The following is a 21,099-nucleotide window of genomic DNA, read 5'->3' on the forward strand; positions in this document are numbered from 1 at the left end:
TTTTACACATCTTTTCGTAAAAAGACAAAAAGTGCACTTATTTAGGTCATCCCAAACAACCCCTAAGTGTGAAAAAAGCATTTTTCGACTTAGTTTTCAAATCGGGAATCCCGTGCTGGTTCCATAAGTTTCCAAAGCATACATTGGTCCTTTCCGAGGTGTTTGAGGTGTTCCCCGGGCCTTCTTATGATTCTTACGCGATTTTGGCCCCGATGGCCTATTTTCAATTCAAGCTCAAGTATGAAAAAAATACCTTTTTCGACTTAGTTTTCAAATTGGAAGTCATGTGCTAGTTTCGTAAGTTTCCACAACTTACATTGGTCCCTTCCGAGGTGTTTGATGTGTTCCCCGGGCCATCTCATGACTGTTACACGATTTTGGCCTCCGATGGCCTATTTTCAAGCTTAAGTGTGAGAAAAATGCCTTTTTGAATTTAGTTTTCAAACCGGAGTCCCGTGCTAGTTCTGTATGTTTTCACAACTTGCATTGATCCCTCCCGAGGTATTTGAGGTGTTCTTCGAGCCTTCTCGTGACTGTTACACGATTTTGGCTCCTGATGTCCAATGTTAAAGCTTAACTGTTAGAAACGTGCATGTTTTGACTTAGTTTTGAAGCCGGGAGTCCCGTGCCAGTTCCATAAGTTTTCACAACTTACAATGGTCCCTCCCGAGGTGTTGGAGGTGTTCTCCAGGCCTTCTCATCACTGTTACACGATTTTGGACCTCAATAGCCTATTTTCAAGCTTAAGTGTTAGTAAAGTGCCTTTTTTGACTTAGTTTTCAAATCGGGAGTCCCGTGCAAGTTCCGTAAGTTTCCACAACTTAAATTGGTCCCTCCTAAAGTGGGTCCCTCCCGAAGTGTTGGAGGAGTTCCCTAGGCCTTCTCGTGATTGTTACACGAGTTTGGCCCCCGATAGCCTATATTTTCAAGTTGAAGTGTTAGAAAAGTGCATTTCTTTACATAGTTTTCAAATCGGGAGTCCCGTGCTAATTCTGTAAGTTTCCACAACCTACATTGGTCCCTCCAGAGGGGTTTGAGGTGTTCCCCCGGACTTCTCGTGACTGTTACACGATTTTGGCTCCCGATGGCCCATTTTCAAGATTAAGTGTTAGAAAAGTGCATTTCTTTACATAGTTTTCAAACCAGGAGTCCCTTGCTAGTTCCGTAAGTTTTCACAACTTATATTGGTCCCTTCTGAGGTGTTTGAGGTGTTCGCTGGGTCTTCTCGTGATTGTTACACGATTTTGACCCCCGATTGCCTATTTTCAAGCTTAAGTGTGAGAAAAGTGCATTTTTCAACTTAGTTTTGAAACTGGGAGTCCCGTGCCAGTTTCGTAAATTTTCACAACTTACATCGGTCCCGCCTGAGGTGTTTGAGGTGTTCCCCGGGCTTTCTCCTGACTGTTACAGAATATTGGCCCCCGATGGCCTATTTTCAAGCTTAAGTGTGAAAAAACTGCATTTTTCTACCTAGTTTTCAAACCAGAACTCCCGTGCTAGTTCTGTAAGTTTTCAAAACCTACATTGGTCCATCTTGAGGTGTTTGGGGTGTTCCATGGGGGTTCTCGTGACTGTTATACGGTTTTGGCCCCCGATAGCCTATTTTCAAGCTTAATTGTTTGAAAAGTGCATTTTTTGACTTAGTTTTCAAGCCGGGAGTCCCGTGCTAGTTCCGTAAGTTTTCCCAACATACATTGGTCCCTCTTGAGGTGTTTGAGGTGTTCCGCTGGGGTTCTCGTGACTATTACACAAGTTTGGCCCCCGATGGCCTATTGAAACCTTCAGTGTGAAAAAAGTGCAATTTTTGACTTAGTTTTCAAGCGGGGAGTCCCGTGCAAGTTCCATAAATTTTTACAACTTGCATTGATCCCTCCCGAGGTGTTTGAGATGTTCCTTGGGCCTTCTCATGACTGTTACCCGATTTTGGATCCCGATGGCCTATTTTCAAGCTTAAGTGTGAAAAAGTGCCTTTTCGGACTTAGTTTTTAAACTGGGAGTCCCGTACTAGTTCCGTAAGTTTCCACAACTTACATTGGTCCCTCCCAAGGTGTTTGAGGTGTTCCCCCGACCTTCTTGTGACTGTTACCTGATTTTCGCCCCCGATGGCATATTTTCAACCTGAAGTTTGAAAAAAGTGGATTTTTTGACTTAGTTTTCAAACTGGTAGCCCCATGCTAGTTCCGTAAGTTTTCACAACTTACATTGGTCCCTCCCGAGGTACTTGAGGTGTTCCCCCAACCTTCTTGTGACTGTTACCTGATTTTCGCCCCCGATGGCATATTTTCAACCTGAAGTTTGAAAAAAGTGGATTTTTTGACTTAGTTTTCAAACTGGTAGCCCCATGCTAGTTCCGTAAGTTTTCACAACTTACATTGGTCCCTCCCGAGGTACTTGAGGTGTTCCCCCAACCTTCTTGTGACTGTTACCCGATTTTGGCCCCCGATGGCATATTTTCAACCTGAAGTTTGAAAAAAGTGCATTTTTTGACTTAATTTTCAAACTGGTAGCCCCACCATGCTAGTTCCGTAAATTTTTACAACTTACATTGGTCCCTCCCGAGGTGCTTGAGGAGTTCCCCTGGCCTTCTCGTGACTGTTACACGATTTTGGCTCCTGAAGGCCTATTTTTAAGCTTAAGTGTGAAAAAAGTGCTTTTTTCGACTTGGTCTGCAAACCGGGAGTCCTGAGCTAGTTCTGTAAGTTTCCACAATTACACTGGCCGTTTTGAGATGTTTGAGGTGTTCTGCAGGCCTTTTCGTGACTGTTACCTAATTTTGGCCTCCGATGGCCTATTTTAAAGATTAAGTGTGAAAAAAATGCATTTTTTCACTTAGCTTTCAAACCAGGAGTCTCATGCCAGTTCCGTAAGTTTTCACAACTTACATTGGTCCCTCCCGAGGTGTGTGAGGTGTTTAATCAATTTTCGCCCCCGACGGCCTATTTTCAAGTTTTAGTGTGAAAAAAGTGTCTTTTTCAACTTAGTTTTCAAACAGGGAGTCCCCTGTTAGTTCTGTAAGTTTCCATAACTTACATTGATCCGTCTCGAGGTGCTTATGGTGTTCCCCGAACCTTCTTGTAACTGTTACACAATTATGGCCCCCGATGGCCAAGTGTGAAAAAAGTGCATTTTTTTACTTGGATTTCAAACCGGGAGTCCCGTGCTAATTCCGTAAGTTTTCCCAACATACATTGGTCTCTCCCGAGATGTTTGAGATGTTCTCTGGGCCTTCTCATGACTGTTACACGATTTTGGCCCTTGATGGCCTATTTTCACGCTTAAATGTGAAAAAATGACCTTTTCGACTTAGTTTTCAAACTGGAAGTCCCGTGCTAGTTCCATAAATTTCCACAACTTACATTGGTACCCGAGATTGTTGATGTGTTTTCGGGGTCCTGCTCATGTCTGTTACACGATTTTCGCCCCCGATGGCCTATTTTCAATCATAAGTGTGAGAAAAGTGCCTTTTTGGACTTAATTTTCAAATCGGGAGTCCCATGCTAGTTCTTTAAGTCTTCACAACTTACATTGGTCCCTCCCGAGGTGTTTGAGGTCTTTTCCAGGCCTTCTCATGATTGTTACACGATTTTTGCCCTGATGGCCCATTTCCAACCTTAAGTGTGAAAAAAATACATTTTTTGACTTAGTTTTCAAACCGAGAGTCCCATGCTAGTTCTATAAGTTTCCACAACTTATATTGGTCCCTACCGAGGTGTTTGTGGTTTTTCCCGGGCCTTCTCATGACTGTTACACGATTTTTGCCCCCCGATGGCTATTTTCAACCTTAAGTGTGAAAAAAGTGCATTTTTAGACTTAGTTTTCAAACCGGTAGTCCTGTGCCAGTTCTGTAAGTTTTCACAACATACCCTCCCGAGTGGTTTGAGGTATTCCCCGGCCCTTCTCGTGACTGTTACACAATTTTGGCGCCCGATTTTCAAGCTTAAGTGTGGAAAAGGTGACTTTTTCGACTTAGTTTTCAAACCGGGAGTCCTGTGCTAGTTCTGTAAGTTTCTGCAACTTACATTGGTCCCTCTCGAGGTGTTTGAGTTGCTCCCCAGGCCTTCTCGTGACTGTTACACAATTTTGGCCCCCGATGGCCTTTTTTAAGCCTTACGTGTGAAAAAAGTGCCTTTTTCGACTTAGTTTTCAAATCGGGAGTCCCGTGCTACTTCTGTAAGCTTTCGCAACTCACATTGTTCCCTCTCGAGGTGTCTGAGTTTTTTCCCGAGCTTCTCGTGACTGCTACACAATTTTGGCCCCCGATGGCCTATTTTCAACCTTAAGTGTGAAAAAAATACATTTTTTGACTTAGTTTTCAAACTTAGAATCCCGTGCCAGTTTCGTAATTTTTCACAACTTACGTTGATCCCTCCCGATGTGTTTGACGTGTTCATTGGGCCTTCTCGTGATAGCTACACGATTTTGGCCCCAGATGGCCTATTTTCAAGCTTAAATATGAAAAAGTGCCTTTTCCGACTTAGTTTTCAAACGCGGAGTTCCGTGCTAGTTCTATAAGTTTTCAAAACTTAAATTGGTCCCTCTCAAGGTGTTTGAAGTTTTCCCCGGGTCTTCTCGTGACTGTTACACAATTTTGGCCCCTAATGGTAAGCTTATGTGTGAAAAAAGTGCATTTTTTGACTTAGTTTTCAAATCGGGAGTCCCGTGCTAGTTCCGTAAGTTTCCACAACTTACATTGGTCACTCCCGAAGTGTTTGATGTGCACCTTGGGCCTTCTCGTGACTGTTACACGATTTTGGTACCTGATGGTCTATTTTCAAGCTTAAGTGTGAAAAAAGTACCTTTTTCAACTTAGTTTTCAAACCGGGAGTCCCGTGCTACTTCCGTAAGTTTCCACAACTTACATTAGTCCCTCGCGAACTGGGAGTCCCGTGCTACTTCCGTAAGTTTCCACAACTTACATTGGTCCCTCCCGAGGTGTTTGAAGTTTTCCCCAGGCCATCTCGTGGCCTTCTCGTGACTGTTACACGATTTTGGCCCCGATGGTCTATTTTCAACTTTAAGTGTGAAAAAATACATTTTTTGACTTAGTTTTCAAACCAGGAGTAAACTTACAATGCTCCCTCTCGAGATGTTTGAGGTGTTCCCCCAGCCTTCTCGTGATTGTTACACAATTTTGGCCCCCCGATGGCCTATTTTCAAGCTTAAGTGTGAAAAAAGTGCATTTTTCAACTTAGTTTTCAAACTGAGAGTCCCGTGCTAGTACTGTAAGTTCCCGCAACATACATTGGTCCCTCTCGAGGTGTTTGAGGTGTTCCCCGGGACTTCTCGTGACAGTTACACGATTTTGATCCTCGATGGCCTATTTTCAACCTTAAGTGCGAAAAAAGTGCATTTTTTGACTTAGTTTTCAAACCGGGAGTCCCGTGCTAGTTCCGTCAGTTTCCACAACTTACATTGGTCCCTCCCGAGCTATTTGAGGTGTTCCCCGGGAAGTCTCGTTACTGTTTTTCGCCCCCGATGGCCAAATTTCAAGCTTAAGTGTAAAAAAAGTGCATTTTTTTACTTAATTTTCAATCCGGGAGTCCCGTGCTGGTTCCATAAGTTTCCACAACTTACATTGGTCCCCTGTCGAGGTGTTTGAGGTGTTCCCCAGGCCTTCTCGTGACTATTACACAATTTTGGCCACCGATGGCCAAATTTCAAGCCTAAGTGTGAAAAAAGTACATTTTTTTACTTAGTTTTCAATCTAAGAGTCCCGTGCTGGTTGCATAAGTTTTCACAGCTTACATTGGTCCCTGTCGAGGTGTTTGAGGTGTTCCCCAAGCCTTCTCATGACTGTTACACAATTTTGGCCACCGATGGCCAATTTTCAAGCTTAAGTGTGAAAAAAAATGCATTTTTTGACTTAGTTTTCAAACCGGGAGTCCCGTGCTAGTTCCGTAAGTTTTCACAACTTATATTGGTCCCTCCCGAAGTGTTTGATGTGTTCCCGGGGCCTTCTCGTGACTGTAACACGATTTTGTTCCCCGATGGCCTATTCTTAAGCTTAAGTGTGAGAAAAGTATCTTTTTGGACTTAGTTTTCAAACCGGAAGTCCTATTACGTTGTCCCTCCCGAGGTGTTGGTGGTGTTTCCTAGGCCTTTTCATGATTGTAACACAATTTTGGCCGCCGATGGCCTATTTTCAGGCATAAACGTGAAAAAACTGAACTTTTTGACTTAATTTTCAAACCAGGAGTCTCATGCTAGTTCTGCAAGTTTTCACAACTTACATTGGTCCCTCCCAAGGTGTTCCCTGGGCCTTCTTGGAACTGTTACACGATTTTATCCCCCAAATGCCTATTTTCTAGCTTAAGTGTGTGAAAAGCGACTTTTTCAACTTAGTTTTCAAATCGGAAGTCCCGTACTAATTTCGTAAGTTTCCACAACTTACGTTAGTCCCTCCTGAGGTGTTGGAGGTATTCCCCGGTCCTTCTTGTGAGTATTACACGATTTTTGCCTCCAATGGCCAATTTTCAAGCTTATGTGTTTGAAAAGTGCATTTTTTGACTTAGTTTTCAAACCGGGAGTCCCGAGCTAGTTCCGTAAGTTTCCACAACTTACATTGGTCCTTCCCGAGATGTTTGAGGTGTTCCCCGAGACTTCTCGTAACTGTTACACGATTTTGGCCCCCGATGACCTATTTTAAAGCTTAAGTGTGAAAAAAATACCTTTTTCGACTCAGTATTCAAATCGGAATTCCCGTGCTAGTTCTGCAAGTTTCCATAACTTACATTGGTCCCTCCCGAGGTATTTGAGATAATCCCTGGGCATTCTCGTGACTGTTACATGATTATGGCTCCTGATGGCCTGTTTTCAAGCTTAAGTGTGAAAAAAGTGCCTTTTTTGACTCAGTATTCAAATCGGAAGTCCCGTGCTAGTTCTATAAGTTTGCACAACTTACATTGGTCTCTGTCGAGATGTTTGAGGTTTTTCCTAGGTATTCTTGTGAATGTTACACAATTTTGGCCCCCGATGGCCTATTTTCAAGCTTTACTGTGAAAAAAGTACTTTTTTCGACTTAGTTTTCAAGTCGGGAGTCCCGTGCGAGTTTTTTAAGTTTCCAAAACTTACATTGGTCCATCTCGAGGTGCTTGAGATGTTCCTCGGGCCTTCTCGTGACTATTATACGATTTTGGCCCCCGATGGCTGATTTTCAAGCTTAAGTGTGAAAAAAGTACATATTTTGTCTTAGTTTTCAAACCGGGAGTCCCGTGCTAATTCGTAAGTTTCTACAACTTACATTGGTCCCTCCCGAGGTGTTCGATGTGTTCCTTGGTCCTTTTCGTGACTGTTACACGATTTTGGCCGCCGATGACCTTTGTTAAAACTTAAGTGTGAGAAAAGTTTCTTTTTGTACTTAGTTTTCAAACAGAGAGTCTCATGCCAGTTCCGCAAGTTTCAACAACTTACATTGGTGCCTCCCGAGTTGTTTGATGTGTTGACTGGGCCTTGTCGTGACTGTTACACGATTTTGACCCCCGATGGCCTATTTTCAAACTAAGTGTGAAAAAAGTGACCTTTTCGACTTAGTTTTTAAACCGGAAGTTCCGTGCTGGTCCCTTACGTTTCCACAACTTACATTGGTCTCTCCCGAGGTGTTTGATGTGTACCATGGGCCTTCTCGTCACGATTTTGGCCCCCAATGGACTATTTTAAAGTTTAAGTGTGAGAAAGTGTCTTTTTGCACTTAGTTTTCAAACCGGGAGTCCCGTACTAGTTCTATAAGTTCCCATAACTTACATTGGTCTCTGTCGAGGTATTTGAGGTGTTCGCCAGGCTTTCTCATGACTGTTACACAATTTTGGCCCCCGATGGCCTATTTTCAGGATTAAGTATGAAAAAATTGAATTATTTGACTTAATTTTCAAACCGGGAGTTCCGTTGAAATTCTGTAAGTTTCCACAACTTACATTAGTCCCTCTTGAGGTGTTTCAGGTGTTCCCCGGCATTCTAGTGACTGTCACACAATTTTGGCCCCCGATGACCTATTTACAAGCTTAAGTGTGGAAAAAGTATATTTTTTGACATAGTTATCAAACCGGGAGTCTTGTGCTAGTTCCGTAAATTTTCATAACTTACAATGGTCCCTCCCGAGGTGTTTGAGGTGTTCCTTGGGCCATCTCGTCATTGTTACACGATTTTTGCCCTCGATGGCCTATTTTCAAACTTAAGTGTGAAAAAAGTGCCTTTCTCGACTTAGTTTTCAAAACGGAAGTCTCGTGCTAGCTTCGTAAGTTTTCACAACTTACATTGGTATCTCCCGAGTTGTTTGATGTGTTCACTGGGCCTCGTCGTGACTGTTAGACGATTTTGGCCCCTGATGGCCTATTTTCAAGCTTAAGTATGAGAAAAGTGCCTTTTCGGACATAGTTTTCAAACCGGGAGTTCCGTGCTAGTTCCGTAAGTTTCCAAAACTTAAATTGGTCAATCCCGAGGTGTTTGAGGTGTTCCCTAGGCCTTCTCATGACAGTTACACGATTTTAGCCCCCCGATGACCTATTTTCAAGCTTAAAGTGTGAAAAAAGTGCATTTTTTGACTTACTTTTCAAACCGGGAGTCACGTGCCAGTTCTGTAAGATTCCACAACTTACATTGGTTCCACCCAAGGTGTTTGAGGTGTTTCCCGGGCCATCTCATGACTGTTACATGATTTTGGCCACTGGTGGTGTATTTTCAAGCTTAAGTGTGAGAAAAATATCTTTTTCGATTTAATTTTCAAACCGGGAGTCCCGTGCTAGTTCTTTAAATTTTGACACCTTACATTGGTCCCTCTTGAGGTGTTTGAGGTGTTCCCCGGGCCTTCTCGTGACTATTACACGATATTGGCCCCCGATGGCTTATTTTCAAGCTTAAGGGTGAAAAAAATGCATTTTTTGACTTAGTTTTGAAGTCGGGAGTCCATCGCTAGTTCCGTAAGTTTCCATAACTTACATTGGTCCCTCTCCAGGTATTTGATATGTTCCCTGGGCCTTCTCGTGACTGTTACAAGATTTTGGTCCCCGATGACTTATTTTTAAACTTAAGTGTGAAAAAAATGGCTTTTGGACTTATTTTTCAAACCGGGAGTTCCAGGCTAGTTCCGTAACTTTCCACCACTTACATTGGTCCCTCCCGAGGTGTTTGAGGTGTTCCCCGAGCCTTCTCGTGACTGTTACTCGATTTTGGCCACCGATGGCCTATTTTCAAGCTTAAGTGTGAAAAAAGTGTACATTTTGGCTTAGTTTTCAAACCGGGAGTCCCGTGGCAGTTCCGTGAGTTTTCACAACTTACATTGGTCCCTCCCGACATGTTTGAGGTGTTCCACGGAACTTCTCGTGACTATTAATCAATTTCGTCCCCCGATGGCCTATTTTCTAGGTAAAGTGTTAAAAAAGTGTCTTTTTTGACTTAATTTTCAATCCGGGAGTCCCGTGCTTGTTCTGTAAGTTTTGGTGTCTGAGGTGTTCCCCAGGCCATCTCGTGACTGTTAGACAATTTTGGCTCCCGATGGCCTATTTTCAAGCTTAAGTGTAAAAAAAGTACATTTTTTGGCATAGTTTTCAAACCGGGAGTCCCGTGCTAGTTCTGTAAGTTTTCACAACTTACATTGGTCCCTTCTGAGGTGTTTGTGGTGTTCCCCGGGCTAGTTCTTATGATTGTTACACGATTTTGGCCCCAGATGGCCTATTTTCAAGCTTAAATGTCAAAAAAGTATATTTTTTGACATAGATTTCAAACCGAGTGTCCCGTACTAGTTCTGTAAGTTTGCACAACTTATATTGATCCCTCCCGAGGTGTTTGAGGTGTTCTTCGGGCCTTCTCGTGATTGTTACTCGATTTTGACTCCTGATGGCCTATTTTCAAGCTTAAGTGTGAAAAAATAGCCTTTTTCGACTTAGTTTTCAAACCAAAAGTCTCGTGCTAGCTCCGTAAATTTTCAAAACATACATTGGTCCTGCCCGAGGTGTTTGATGTGCTCCTGGGGCCTTCTCGTGACTGTTACACTATTTTGGCCCCCGATGGCCTATTTTCAAGCTTAAGTGTGAGAAAAGTGCATTTTTGTACTTAGTTTTCAACCTTTTTGTACTTAGTTTTCAAATCGGGAGACCTGTGCTAGTTTCGTAATTTTTCACAACTTACATTGGTTCCTCCTGAGGTGTTTGAGGTGTTCCACAATTTTGGCACCCGATGGCGTATTTTCAACCTTTAGTATGAAAAAAGTATATTTTTTCACTTAGTTTTCAAACCAGGAGTGTCGTGCTAGTTTCATAAGTTTCCACAACTTACATTGGTCCCTCCAGAGGTGTTTGAGTTATTCCCCGGGCCTTCTCGTGATTGTTACACGATTTTCGCCCCCAGTGGCCTATTTTTAAGTTTAAGTGTTAGAAAAGTGCCTTTTGGACATAGTTTTCAAAACGAGAGTCCCGTGCTAGTTCTGTAATTTCCACAACTTACATTGGTCCCTCTCGAGGTGTTTGAAGTATTTCCCCAGGCCTTCTCATGACTGTTACACGATTTTGGCCCCCGATGGCCTATTTTCAAGCTCAAGTGTGAGAAAAGTGTCTTTTTCGACTTAGTTTTCAAACTGGGTGTCCCATGCTAGTTCTGTAAGCTCCCACAACTTATATTGGTCTCTCTCGAGGTGTTTGAGGTGTTTCCCGAGCCTTTTCGTGACTGTTACACAATTTTGGCCCACCATGACCTATTTTCAGGATTAAGTGTGAAAAAAATTCCCTTTTCGACTTATTTTTCAAACCGGGAGTCCCGTTCTAATTCTATAAGTTTCCACAACTTGCATTCCCTCTCGAGGTGTCTAAGGTGTTCCCCAGGCCTTCTCGTGATTGTTACATGATTTTAGCCCTGATGGCCTATTTTCAAGCTTAAGTGTGCAAAAAGTGCCTTTTTCAACATAGTCTTCAAACCGGAAGTCTCGTGCTAGTTCCGTAAGTTTCCACAACTTACATTGGCCCCTCCCGAGGTGTTTGACGTGTTCCCTGGGCCTTTTCATGACTTTAACACAATTTTGGCCTCGATGGACTATTTTCAAGCTTAAGTAAAGAGATGTGCCTTTTTGGATTTAGTTTTCAAACCGGGAGTCCCGTGCTGCTTCCGTAAGTTTCCACAACTTACATTAGTCTCTCCCGAGCTGTTTGAGGTCTTCCTCGGGCCTTCTCGTGACTCTTACACGATTTTGGGCCTCGATAGCCTATTTTCAACCATAAGTGTGAGAAAAGTGCATTTTTTGACTTAGTTTTTAAACCGGGAGTCCCGTGCCTGTTCCGTACATTTCCACAACTTAAATTGGTCCCTCCTGAAGTGTTTGAGGTGTTCCCCAGGCCTTCTCCTAACTGTTACACGATATTGGCCCCCGATAGCCTTTTTTCAAGCTCAAGTGTGAGAAAAGTGTCTTTTTCGACCTAGTTTTCAAACTGGGACTCCCATGCTAGTTCTGTAAATTTCCACAACTTACATTGGTCTATCTCGAGGTGTTTGGGGTGTTTCGCGGGGGTTCTAGTGACAGTTACACAATTTTGGCCCTCGATGGCCTATTTTCAACCTTAATTGTGAAAAAAGTGCATTTTTTTATTTAGTTTACAAGCCGGAAGTCCCGTGCCAGTTCTATAAGTTTTCACAACTTATATTGGTTCTTCTTGAGGTGTTTGGGGTGTTCCGCTGGGGTTCTCGTGACTGTTACACAATTTTGGGCTCTCGATGGCCTATTTTCAAGCTTCAGTGTGAAAAAAGTGCATTTTTTGACTTAGTTTTCAAGCGGGATGTCCCGTGCTAGTTTCGTAAATTTTCACTACTTGTATTGGTCCCTCCCGAGGTGTTTGATGTGTCCCATGGGCCTTCTCGTGACCGTTGCCCGATTTTGGCCCCCGATGGCCTATTGTCAAGCTTAAGTCTGAATAAAGTGCCTTTTTAGACTTTGTTTTCAAACTGAGAGTCCCGTATTAGTTTCGTAGGTTTCCAAAGCTTATTGTCCCATGCTTTTTTTGACTTTAGTTTTCAAACCGGTAGTCCCGTGCCAGTTTCGTAAGTTTCCATAACTTACATTGGTCCATCCCGAGGTGTTTGAGGTGTTCTCCGGCCTTTTCGTGACTGTTACACAATTTTGGCCCGCGAAGGCCTATTTTCAAGCTTAAGTGTGAAAAAAGTGCATTTTTCGATTTAATCTTCAAACCGGGAGTCTCGTACTAGTTTTGTAAGTTTCCACAACTAACATTGGTCCCTCTTAAGGTGTTTGAGGTGTTCCGCAGGCCTTCTCATGACTGTTACACCCATTTTGGCTGCCGATGGCCTATTTTAAAGATTAAGTGTGAAAAAAGTGTATTTTTTCACTTAGTTTTCAAACCGGGAATCCTATGCCTGTTCTGTAAGTTTCTACAACTTACATTGGTCACGTATTTTTTGGCAAAGTTGCCGAAAGATTTTACTTGCCACAGCAGTAACAGAGCCTTCTGTCAAAAATAAGTGTCACTCGCAGCCCATTTGTGAAGTATACAGACAAAATTACTGATTTTTTTTTTGTTCTCATTATAAAATTCTTGCCAATTTATGAGGTATACAACTTTGCTGGATGTATACTACCATATACATTGAATGAGACCAGGCTGCAAAACTTGCTGCACCATTTGTATACTAAACAAAATCAAATATCACATCATTTTGTATACTATTAATATAATGCATAATATGGCCCTCTCACAGAGAGAGAGAGAGAGAGAGAGAGAACAGCCAACCTGCTATAGTGGAAAATGTATGGTGGCCACAAATTCTGTGGCTCAAATGGCCCGAAACTGCCAAAACGACGTCGTTTTGTCATTTTGGGTGTTTTGAGCCATTTGAACCACAGAATTTGTGGCCACCTAGCATTGCTGAGAGTGGAAAATCATCTTCTTTCCACTAAACTTTGGATTTTTGCACATACGAATGCTTAAGGGTGTAACCTCCACAAGTTCATCTTCATCTTCCTGAATGTACTCTATGCAGTCGTCCAGGCTATAATCCAATGAGGAATTTCAATAAGCTATGTGGCTTCTGTTTCTTGGGCTTCTGAATAAAGTGCAAGGTCAATAGCACCTCCGAGGTGCTTCTCAAAAAAGTTGAATTTCAGCTTACTCTAAACTGTTTTCAAGTTTGACAAATGCCTCATTAAAAGCTTTTGTTTCAATAAGCTATGTGGCACTGCACATTTGGGAACCCCAGATGGGGTTAAAGAGTGGAAACCAACCAGAGTCTAACCAATTTAGGATAATATATAATTAAACCTAAGGGAGGCTCAATAACAATCTTATGACTAACACCATTGTCATGAATACTAACAATTACAATCAATTCATTTTTTCATATTTCTGTTTTCCTTTTACACGTTTTTCTATACCTATAATTACTAGTCACTACCTATGTTACATGGATTCGAGTACCGGTGTTGAGGTCGGGTATGTGTCCAAGTGTATGATTCATCTAACTCGGATCTTGAATTTCTGAAGGGAAAAAAAAAAAAAAGGAAAGGGAAAAAAAGAAATGCAGAAGCATTTTTTAATTTTTTTCCTTTTTTTTTCTTCCTCCACAAATATAAGATCCAAACATAACATAAAGAGATTTCTGAATTTGATGATGAAAAGAGCAAAATTATAAGCTTAGATTGTATATAAACTAAAGAAGCCACACGAAGCGATTTGCCAGTAATTTGATTGAGCGACATTTATTTCAAAACAAAAATTGAGCAGTGTATTTGAGCAATTCGTCACCTGTTTGCTCTTTGTTGGAACGAATATTTGTTGCAGCCTCTTTCTTGCACACATTTAAGGATAAGTCACCAGGCCGCTGATGAATGCCTATTATTTGGCCTTTATAAATGTCAACTCCAGGACCAACAAACATTTGCCACCTATCTTGTGAACTAGATAGAGCATATGATGTTGTTGTTCCATCTTCAAATGCAACCTAAAATCAATCCACTTTGTAAACTTTAGTATAACCACTGCTGGTGAACATACCGTCCTTAATGTAATAAATTCATTCCAAATGAAGACCATTTAACTTGTTAATGAGCAAGTCTGAAAGTATAATAAGAGCCTAAGAGGTCATCTTCCAATAGAAATAACTATAAAGCCACTGCAAGACTTAATCTTTAGCTAACAGCAGATCCCTCAGATAATGCATTAAAGAGATTTATGAAGGCAGAAAAATGTACCCGTAAACTACTATTATATTAGTCATAACAGGTAAAATTCTACTATATATAAATATATATTTATGTCAATAGTACTTTTAACATACGCAATATGTTTATAACTTAAATTATTTATCAAAATAATAAAATTGAACTAAAACAGGGATAATATGGAGGCCATGTAACTACCACTTTCATGATTATGACAACACTGGCCAGGGCTTTCATCATCATAACCAGTGAAAGCTTGAAAAATTAAATTCAATTGAAGCGAGAAATTTACCAGTGATCCCTGATCATGGGTGGTAATGTCACCAGCCCAAGGTCCGTAGCTATCAAATATTTTATTTAGAATTGTTGTTCCCCGAGAAGCAGTTAAAATTGCATTCTGCAAACCAAGGAGCCCACGAGTGGGTATCTTATATTTAAGGAAAGTTGTTCCTTCCGACCTAGTGGACAAGTGAAATTAAGATTGTCAGAAAGATGCAAAAAAGAATAACAATAATAAAAAATTAAATTAAATTAAAGAGTAATAAAGAAAGGGGCATACCCGAAAAAGAACTTCAAACAACTCAATTAGATTTAACATTGTAAGAATGATAAAGACAATTATTGATGCAATTTCTATAAAAGGGTGCAGAACCTTAAATTTAACGCAAGAAAAGTTAATATTGAATGCATTTGGAAGTCAAGGAAACATCACTGATTCTTTACATTTATGGTGTATTATGCCATCGCAAAATTCATTTGAAAGTTGGAACAAAAAAGAACCACATAAATGCACATTGGCAACAAGAGCATTTCACATACCCTAGCCCTTGCATATCAAACATCTGCCCACGCCTTTTACCAAGAAGTTCAACAACAGGTCCCATGTGTTGTTCTGGCACCTCCACAGTGGCAATCTGTTCAAAACACACGCTAAGTTAGTCCTTTCATCACTAAAGCCTTGAGAGCAAAGTTGATGACATCACAAAGGCCAGCATACAAGATTTTGCTAGGATTGGAAGATCATGTCCTCTTCAGCTAGTGTAATCAAAATTGTTGCTTCAATCGGTTGATTATACAAGAATAATCATATATGTGCAGAGCAATTGATACGTTCAGCCATTAATAGGCCATTAGATGATACCCAATTACTAAAAAAAAAAAGGCAATTAGATGGGCCTTCAGAGGTATATAAACAATACTGATGAATGTTCTGACTTGAAGGTGCCAACCAAGTACTCTCTTACTAGTTATACTGGACACTTAAGATCAATCCTGCCTGCCTCCATCTAGGTTTTGAAAGAACAGAGAGAAAAGAGATAAGAGAGAACTCTCCGGCCTGTTCCCTAACATTGAACATAACCATTTGAAGTATTCTATAAACTCTTTAAAGAGGAAAGGAGGGAAACGAAAAGCAACATGAACACACAAGCATGCCGTTAGAATAACATTAAAGCATATCAGTATAAAGTTTGGGAGCATACACATCTCTGTCCTTTTCTATATTATTACAAAAGAGAAAATAGAAGAAAAATCACCTCATAAGGTTCCAGCAACTTGTCATCCACCCTTTTATTGATCACTTTTGGTGGGCCCACCATGAATTCATAACCTTCCCTTCGCCTGATAAGCAACGTTATTATACAAAATATGCAAGTTCAGAACAATACAAATAAGAGTCACAGCATAGCTTATACTTAAAACTTACATGTAATATGCAAAGTACCCCTTCCACTAATAATGAATGTATCTGCAGTTTCACCATCTTCAACTTTCATGGCCAAATTTCTCTCAAGCTCATGATAGAGACTTAAGTTTCTACTAGTAACATACTTTCCCTGAGAGCAAACATTGAAAATAGCAAACTGTCAATGCCAGACCACAATGAGGAAATGCTTATTAACTGCAAATGTTGATAATACAACCTAAGTAAGGCACATGAAGCAGTTAGGTTCTTATTGCCACAGAGAGAAATAGAAGAGTTAAAAATTGAGAAAAATGAAGTAAAACATGATTAAAACACACATAAGGAATGGGAACCACCAAACCAAGAAGAAATAAGAAATTATATTAAAAGTTTAAAAGAACCTACTGAAAAGGTTTGATAAATAAAATGGAACACACAAGAACTATAATGATTAGTCCAACTAAGGGAACAATTAAAGAATCTTGTTAAAAATGTCATGTATCATCTTCTCAAAAAAGGCTTCAAGACCATAGAGAAAAAGAAAAACCCACTAACTACATTTCCCATAATTTTTTCCTCATCTTTTCCTAGCAGGTCTTTTTTTTTTTTTTCTTCTCAAAAGTTCCCAATGAATTTTCCTGAACGTTCTAGACATTTCCAAAATGTTTCCAGTGGTTTCCCCTAAAATTTTTAGGATGTTCCATTACATACTAAGGTGAAATAGTAAGAGAGTTTTGTACAGTCCTATGTAAAATTACATCAACGCTGTGTTTGGATCAAGCATTTGAGGGAGAACTGGTGAAGGGAAAGGAAAAAATAAGGGAAAGTGAATAATATAAACTAAATTTCTGGATTTGCTGTTTCTAGATGAGTCCCATAACTCTGTTTTGCTGGTTTTGCACCATATGCATTTCTGGATTGCATTTGCTGTCCCTCATGTTCTTTTTACAGTCATATTTTTTTTATTGTATATTTGATTTATTTTATGGATAGATGAGTGGCCCTCATGTTCTTTTTACAGTCATATTTTTTTTATTGTATATTTGATTTATTTTATGGATCCATTGTATTTTGCTTGATAATTCTAAATTTGTTAAGATTCTTTCTACTTTTCTTGAACCTCGATTGCAGTGTATTACCCTACATGGAGTCAACACATCATGACCAATCATACCAATTTGCTCCTAGACAAAGACCAAGAGAGAGACTTTGAACCATGATGGCTGTAGCATGTTTCAGCTCTAGCCTTGGCATGAATTGGAAAAATTGTTTTCTTGTGTCTATGCTGTCTAATTTTCCAAAATCTCAATCAAAGTACTGCTTTGAACTGCTGTAGCATTTGTTAAACGGATACGTATTAACAAGAAGTGCCCTTCTATCCAGAAAAAACTTTGTTCTCTATTAGTCACTAATAGATTTAGTTGCTTTAAAAATTAAGAAATCATGAGGCTTGAGCTTCACTCATGCAGAGATTCCAATAGCACGATTCAAGCATTCATGCTTTGTTATTCTTAGGACACTGATGCACACTGAAAAGTTCAGATCTAATATAAATTTTATGAATTTGTAAAGTTGAAAAAGAAATGTGATAGCAGGTTTTGAGGATGAAACAGTATATAATGTATCAAGAATATCTTATATTGTTCATAACATGCAACAATACGCGTAAGGTACTGTTGCAAATTCTCTGGGCTTGTCGCATCATTATCAAGTAACATTACAAAAGATCCATCCAGAAACAGATGAACACGAGAATTTCAGATTTCCCAACTTGTGTTTGACATGACCCATGAATTAGGAAGAAATCACATGAACACGAGAATCATGCAGTAAAGACTTACTATTATCAATGGCTACAAACTTAGAGAATAAAATTGTTTTGATGATTCAATCAGTACTAAATTGTGAAACTAGGGAACAAATTTTCAAAGTCACAGTTTAATAACATACCTCTCCTCTTACCCAAAAAAAAAAAAAACAAACAAACAAACAAACAAACAAACCAACATACCTCACGGCCAACAAAAGGTGAAGTATTGATAGAAAAAGCCATTTTCACTGTAGGTTCTTCCACCTTAATGGCAGGTAGTGGCTTCCCAGAAATTTTGTCAGCAATTGTCTCACCAATCTAAGAAAAATAAATCAGTTACCACAATTTCAACAAAGAAAATGATTGATACAAATATTCATCTTACAAGTACTGTTAGAGAGAAAAAAAATTGATCAATGCAAAACAAGTTTTTTTCTACCTGAATATCATCAATACCACAAACAGCACAGATATCACCAGCCTCCACAGCCTGTGCAGCAACCCTACTAAATTTCTCATACACAAAAAGTTCACTAACTCTTACATATCTGCATGTCTCATCCGTTGTGCATACCTTCAAAGATTCAAATTATTAAAATTATTAGATTTTTTTCTATGTCCACAGGAAAAAACCATAAATTATGGCAGAGGCATTTGCTTACTTAAACATGGATTAAATATCCAAAAAAAAAAAGAACACAAAAAGAACTTCACTCTATACCATAAGAAAACATAGAAATTCTAGAGAAAATCTTCAGATTATAGAATGAAACTCATCTGAGCATGATATTTCTTATCACAATCTCCAAAGAGTAGCTTACCTTGCCATGGATCCTTCATCATTTCACAAGTCACAAATTCAAGAATAGCACATACAACTTAAACATCATAAGAGTCTTGGAAGAGACACACACTACGTATGCATGTGTGTATGTGTGTACGATGTATATTTGTAATGCAAAATCATACGTTGATATAACATGCATGAGAATCCGTGCAAAATAGTTTCATAGAGCATATCAGGTCAGGCAAGAGAAACATATGATATCATCCATTTTGGTTTCATAATATGAAACTATGACCTAATATCGAATAGGGAGATGGGTAAGACAAGAACTGGACCTCCTGTTGCAACAAAGATAATTAGTCATCAGCAACTTACACTTACTGCACCAAAAATTGGAAGTGCTCACTCATCACACCACTATGAAATACACCCCATTTATGTAACGTTAGTCCTGAATAGGACGAATTCCTAATTAGTATTTAACACATATGTTTGCCATTTCTTTTTTTATTTAAATAAACATAAATTTTATATAGGATCTTTTCAATTGTTTGAGCCTTTGGATATCATTAATAAGGTCTCTCACTTATAGACCATTACTCCACCTAGCACAGCCCACCTTGCACAACCCGGCCACATAACGTGGCAAAAGTCCAGATAGGAACTTCAAGTGAAAAGCCAAACAAGATAACAAGAGTGCGATTTCTTTAAGAGACATCATTTCAAGAAATTCCAATTAATTGATAACAGTAATCTCATCTAACAGTGATGATGATCAATGATTGTCATATTAAAGTAATCAGAATACAGAACACAGTCAGCCCTTAATATGATAATTCTAAAAATTGAACAAATGCCATAAGGAACAGATGTTAGCTCCAAAGCATACTCACCTGCACATCCAATCCTCTCCGCAAAACACCAGCATGCAAGCGCCCAATGGCTATCCGTCCTTTATGTTCCTCGTACTCAATATTTGTCACCTACAAGTATGTCTAGCAGCAATCAACTATAGCATAATAATATGATATTGAAATTTGACAAGATAATACAAAAGAAAAGTTCCTTCACAAGTAAATATCTAACATGACTCTTTTTGCAAATTACATGACCAGATACCATGGAGCAAATATATCATGTCAAATAAGAACTCGAATTCACATATGTAATTTCTCCTATTGCAGGATTATCTCTATCTTTCAAAATAGGGAAATGTGGCCATAAACCCCTCCTAACTTCCTTTTCTGGTTAAAATGACAAAAAAAATGATTGATGTTGGCCCTCCAGTACTACTAAATCAATGACAGCCTAAGTTTTCTAATCCAAGATTAAATAGTCTGAGAATTCAACAAGACCAGCCTTAAGACAACCAACTTTATTTTGTTCATGTTGTATCTCAAGGGGGAATAATGAAGGAGAATTTTCCTCTTCCTGGTAGATAAAATCCAGAACGAGACACAAGGAGAAATCCCGGGCAAAAATTACATAAGAGGGAAAAAGGCCAAACTATACATCAACCCATAAGCTAAATTCTTCCGGCAAATCAATCAAGAAACAAAAGAAAGAGATTCCTAATAGTATTTATCAAAAAAAAAAGAGAGAGAGAGAGATTCCTAATAGTAATCCAAAAAAGGGCTCAATATCAAATGTTTCGACTCCAAAATAAAAACTACACCTCCATTAAAGATTCTCCTGCCGTGCTCCTAGATGCATCACCAAAAACAAATCACTGAAGAAGCTCTTAAATACTCAACACAGATAATTAAACAGCCAAGACATAGATAAAAGATACTTGCAAACTGCCTTCAGACACAAAGAAAGAAAGAAAGAAAGAAAGAAAGAAAAATTCAATGAAAAGGAAACCACAGTGCAATCAATTTCAGAGTTGGGAATTTACGAGATTACCAGAATGTTCTACGAGAATTTCACACAAATTCTACAGATACAAGTTGAGAATTCAAAAAACTAAATTTGGCACAATTAATATGTATATATGTAAATATATAGCACATATTATGTATGTAAAATTACTAACCTTGTCAATTGTGGCAAAAATGGACATGTTCTTGAAATCCCTGGACCTGAGCCGTGACCTCCCAATCCCCAGCCGCCGAATCAGCGCAGACGACATCATCAGGAAGAAGCGATTTCCTCTCAACCAAACTGGCCCGGCGGCTTAAGGAGGAGGAGGAGGAGGAGGAGGAGGAGGGGTTCTCACGCTACTGCTCACCATCATCAAAGTCATTTTCTCTGGTGATTTTTTTCCGGTGGTGGTGGCGTCGTTTTGCCAACTGCGAAAGCTCTTTCTTCGCAGTGGATCCCGAACCCACTTCCGCAAATTTCCTTAGCAGTTCATCTGATGAAGCCTTCGTTAAATTGTTGCTGGTGCACTAAATTGTTGCTGGTGCACTCCCATTGTCCATTCTATATATATAGAGAGAGAAACCCTAACCAAAACTTTTCAGAGAGCGATAGTGGGTTCGGGATGTGAGCTTAATCGCAATGAAGAGAGAGGAGGATAAAAAGATGTAAGAGAAACATTTGTCTCCGTTGCAATTTTGTGAGAGAAATGTACCGTTGGGTGGCGGCGGTGGTGAATATAGCCGCTGTTGGGTAGTAACCAACACAAACCTCAAAATTCTAATAAAAATTCTAATAACCAAACTCTT

General features: G+C 39.7%; 1 protein-coding gene across 1 annotated transcript in view; it reads right to left on the reverse strand.

Moving 5' to 3' along the window:
* Positions 1-20,820, reverse strand: part of LOC145789298 (putative elongation factor TypA-like SVR3, chloroplastic) — a 54,244-nt gene extending 33,424 nt beyond the window's left edge. Inside the window, exons 1-9 of the mRNA XM_082873964.1 lie at positions 20,466-20,820; positions 19,324-19,413; positions 18,083-18,217; positions 17,845-17,961; positions 15,857-15,984; positions 15,685-15,781; positions 14,969-15,063; positions 14,442-14,607; positions 13,734-13,929 (exon numbers count right to left, since the gene is read on the reverse strand). Coding sequence (XP_082730090.1) covers positions 13,734-13,929; positions 14,442-14,607; positions 14,969-15,063; positions 15,685-15,781; positions 15,857-15,984; positions 17,845-17,961; positions 18,083-18,217; positions 19,324-19,413; positions 20,466-20,564 — 1,123 coding nt within the window. The 5' untranslated portion in view covers positions 20,565-20,820. The remainder of the gene's footprint in view (positions 1-13,733; positions 13,930-14,441; positions 14,608-14,968; positions 15,064-15,684; positions 15,782-15,856; positions 15,985-17,844; positions 17,962-18,082; positions 18,218-19,323; positions 19,414-20,465) is intronic.
* Between the last annotated feature and the right edge of the window lie 279 nt (positions 20,821-21,099).

Source organism: Camellia sinensis, chromosome 6 (assembly GCF_055761805.1).
Source record: "Camellia sinensis isolate YWXY chromosome 6, ASM5576180v1, whole genome shotgun sequence".
Lineage (NCBI taxonomy): Eukaryota > Viridiplantae > Streptophyta > Magnoliopsida > Ericales > Theaceae > Camellia > Camellia sinensis.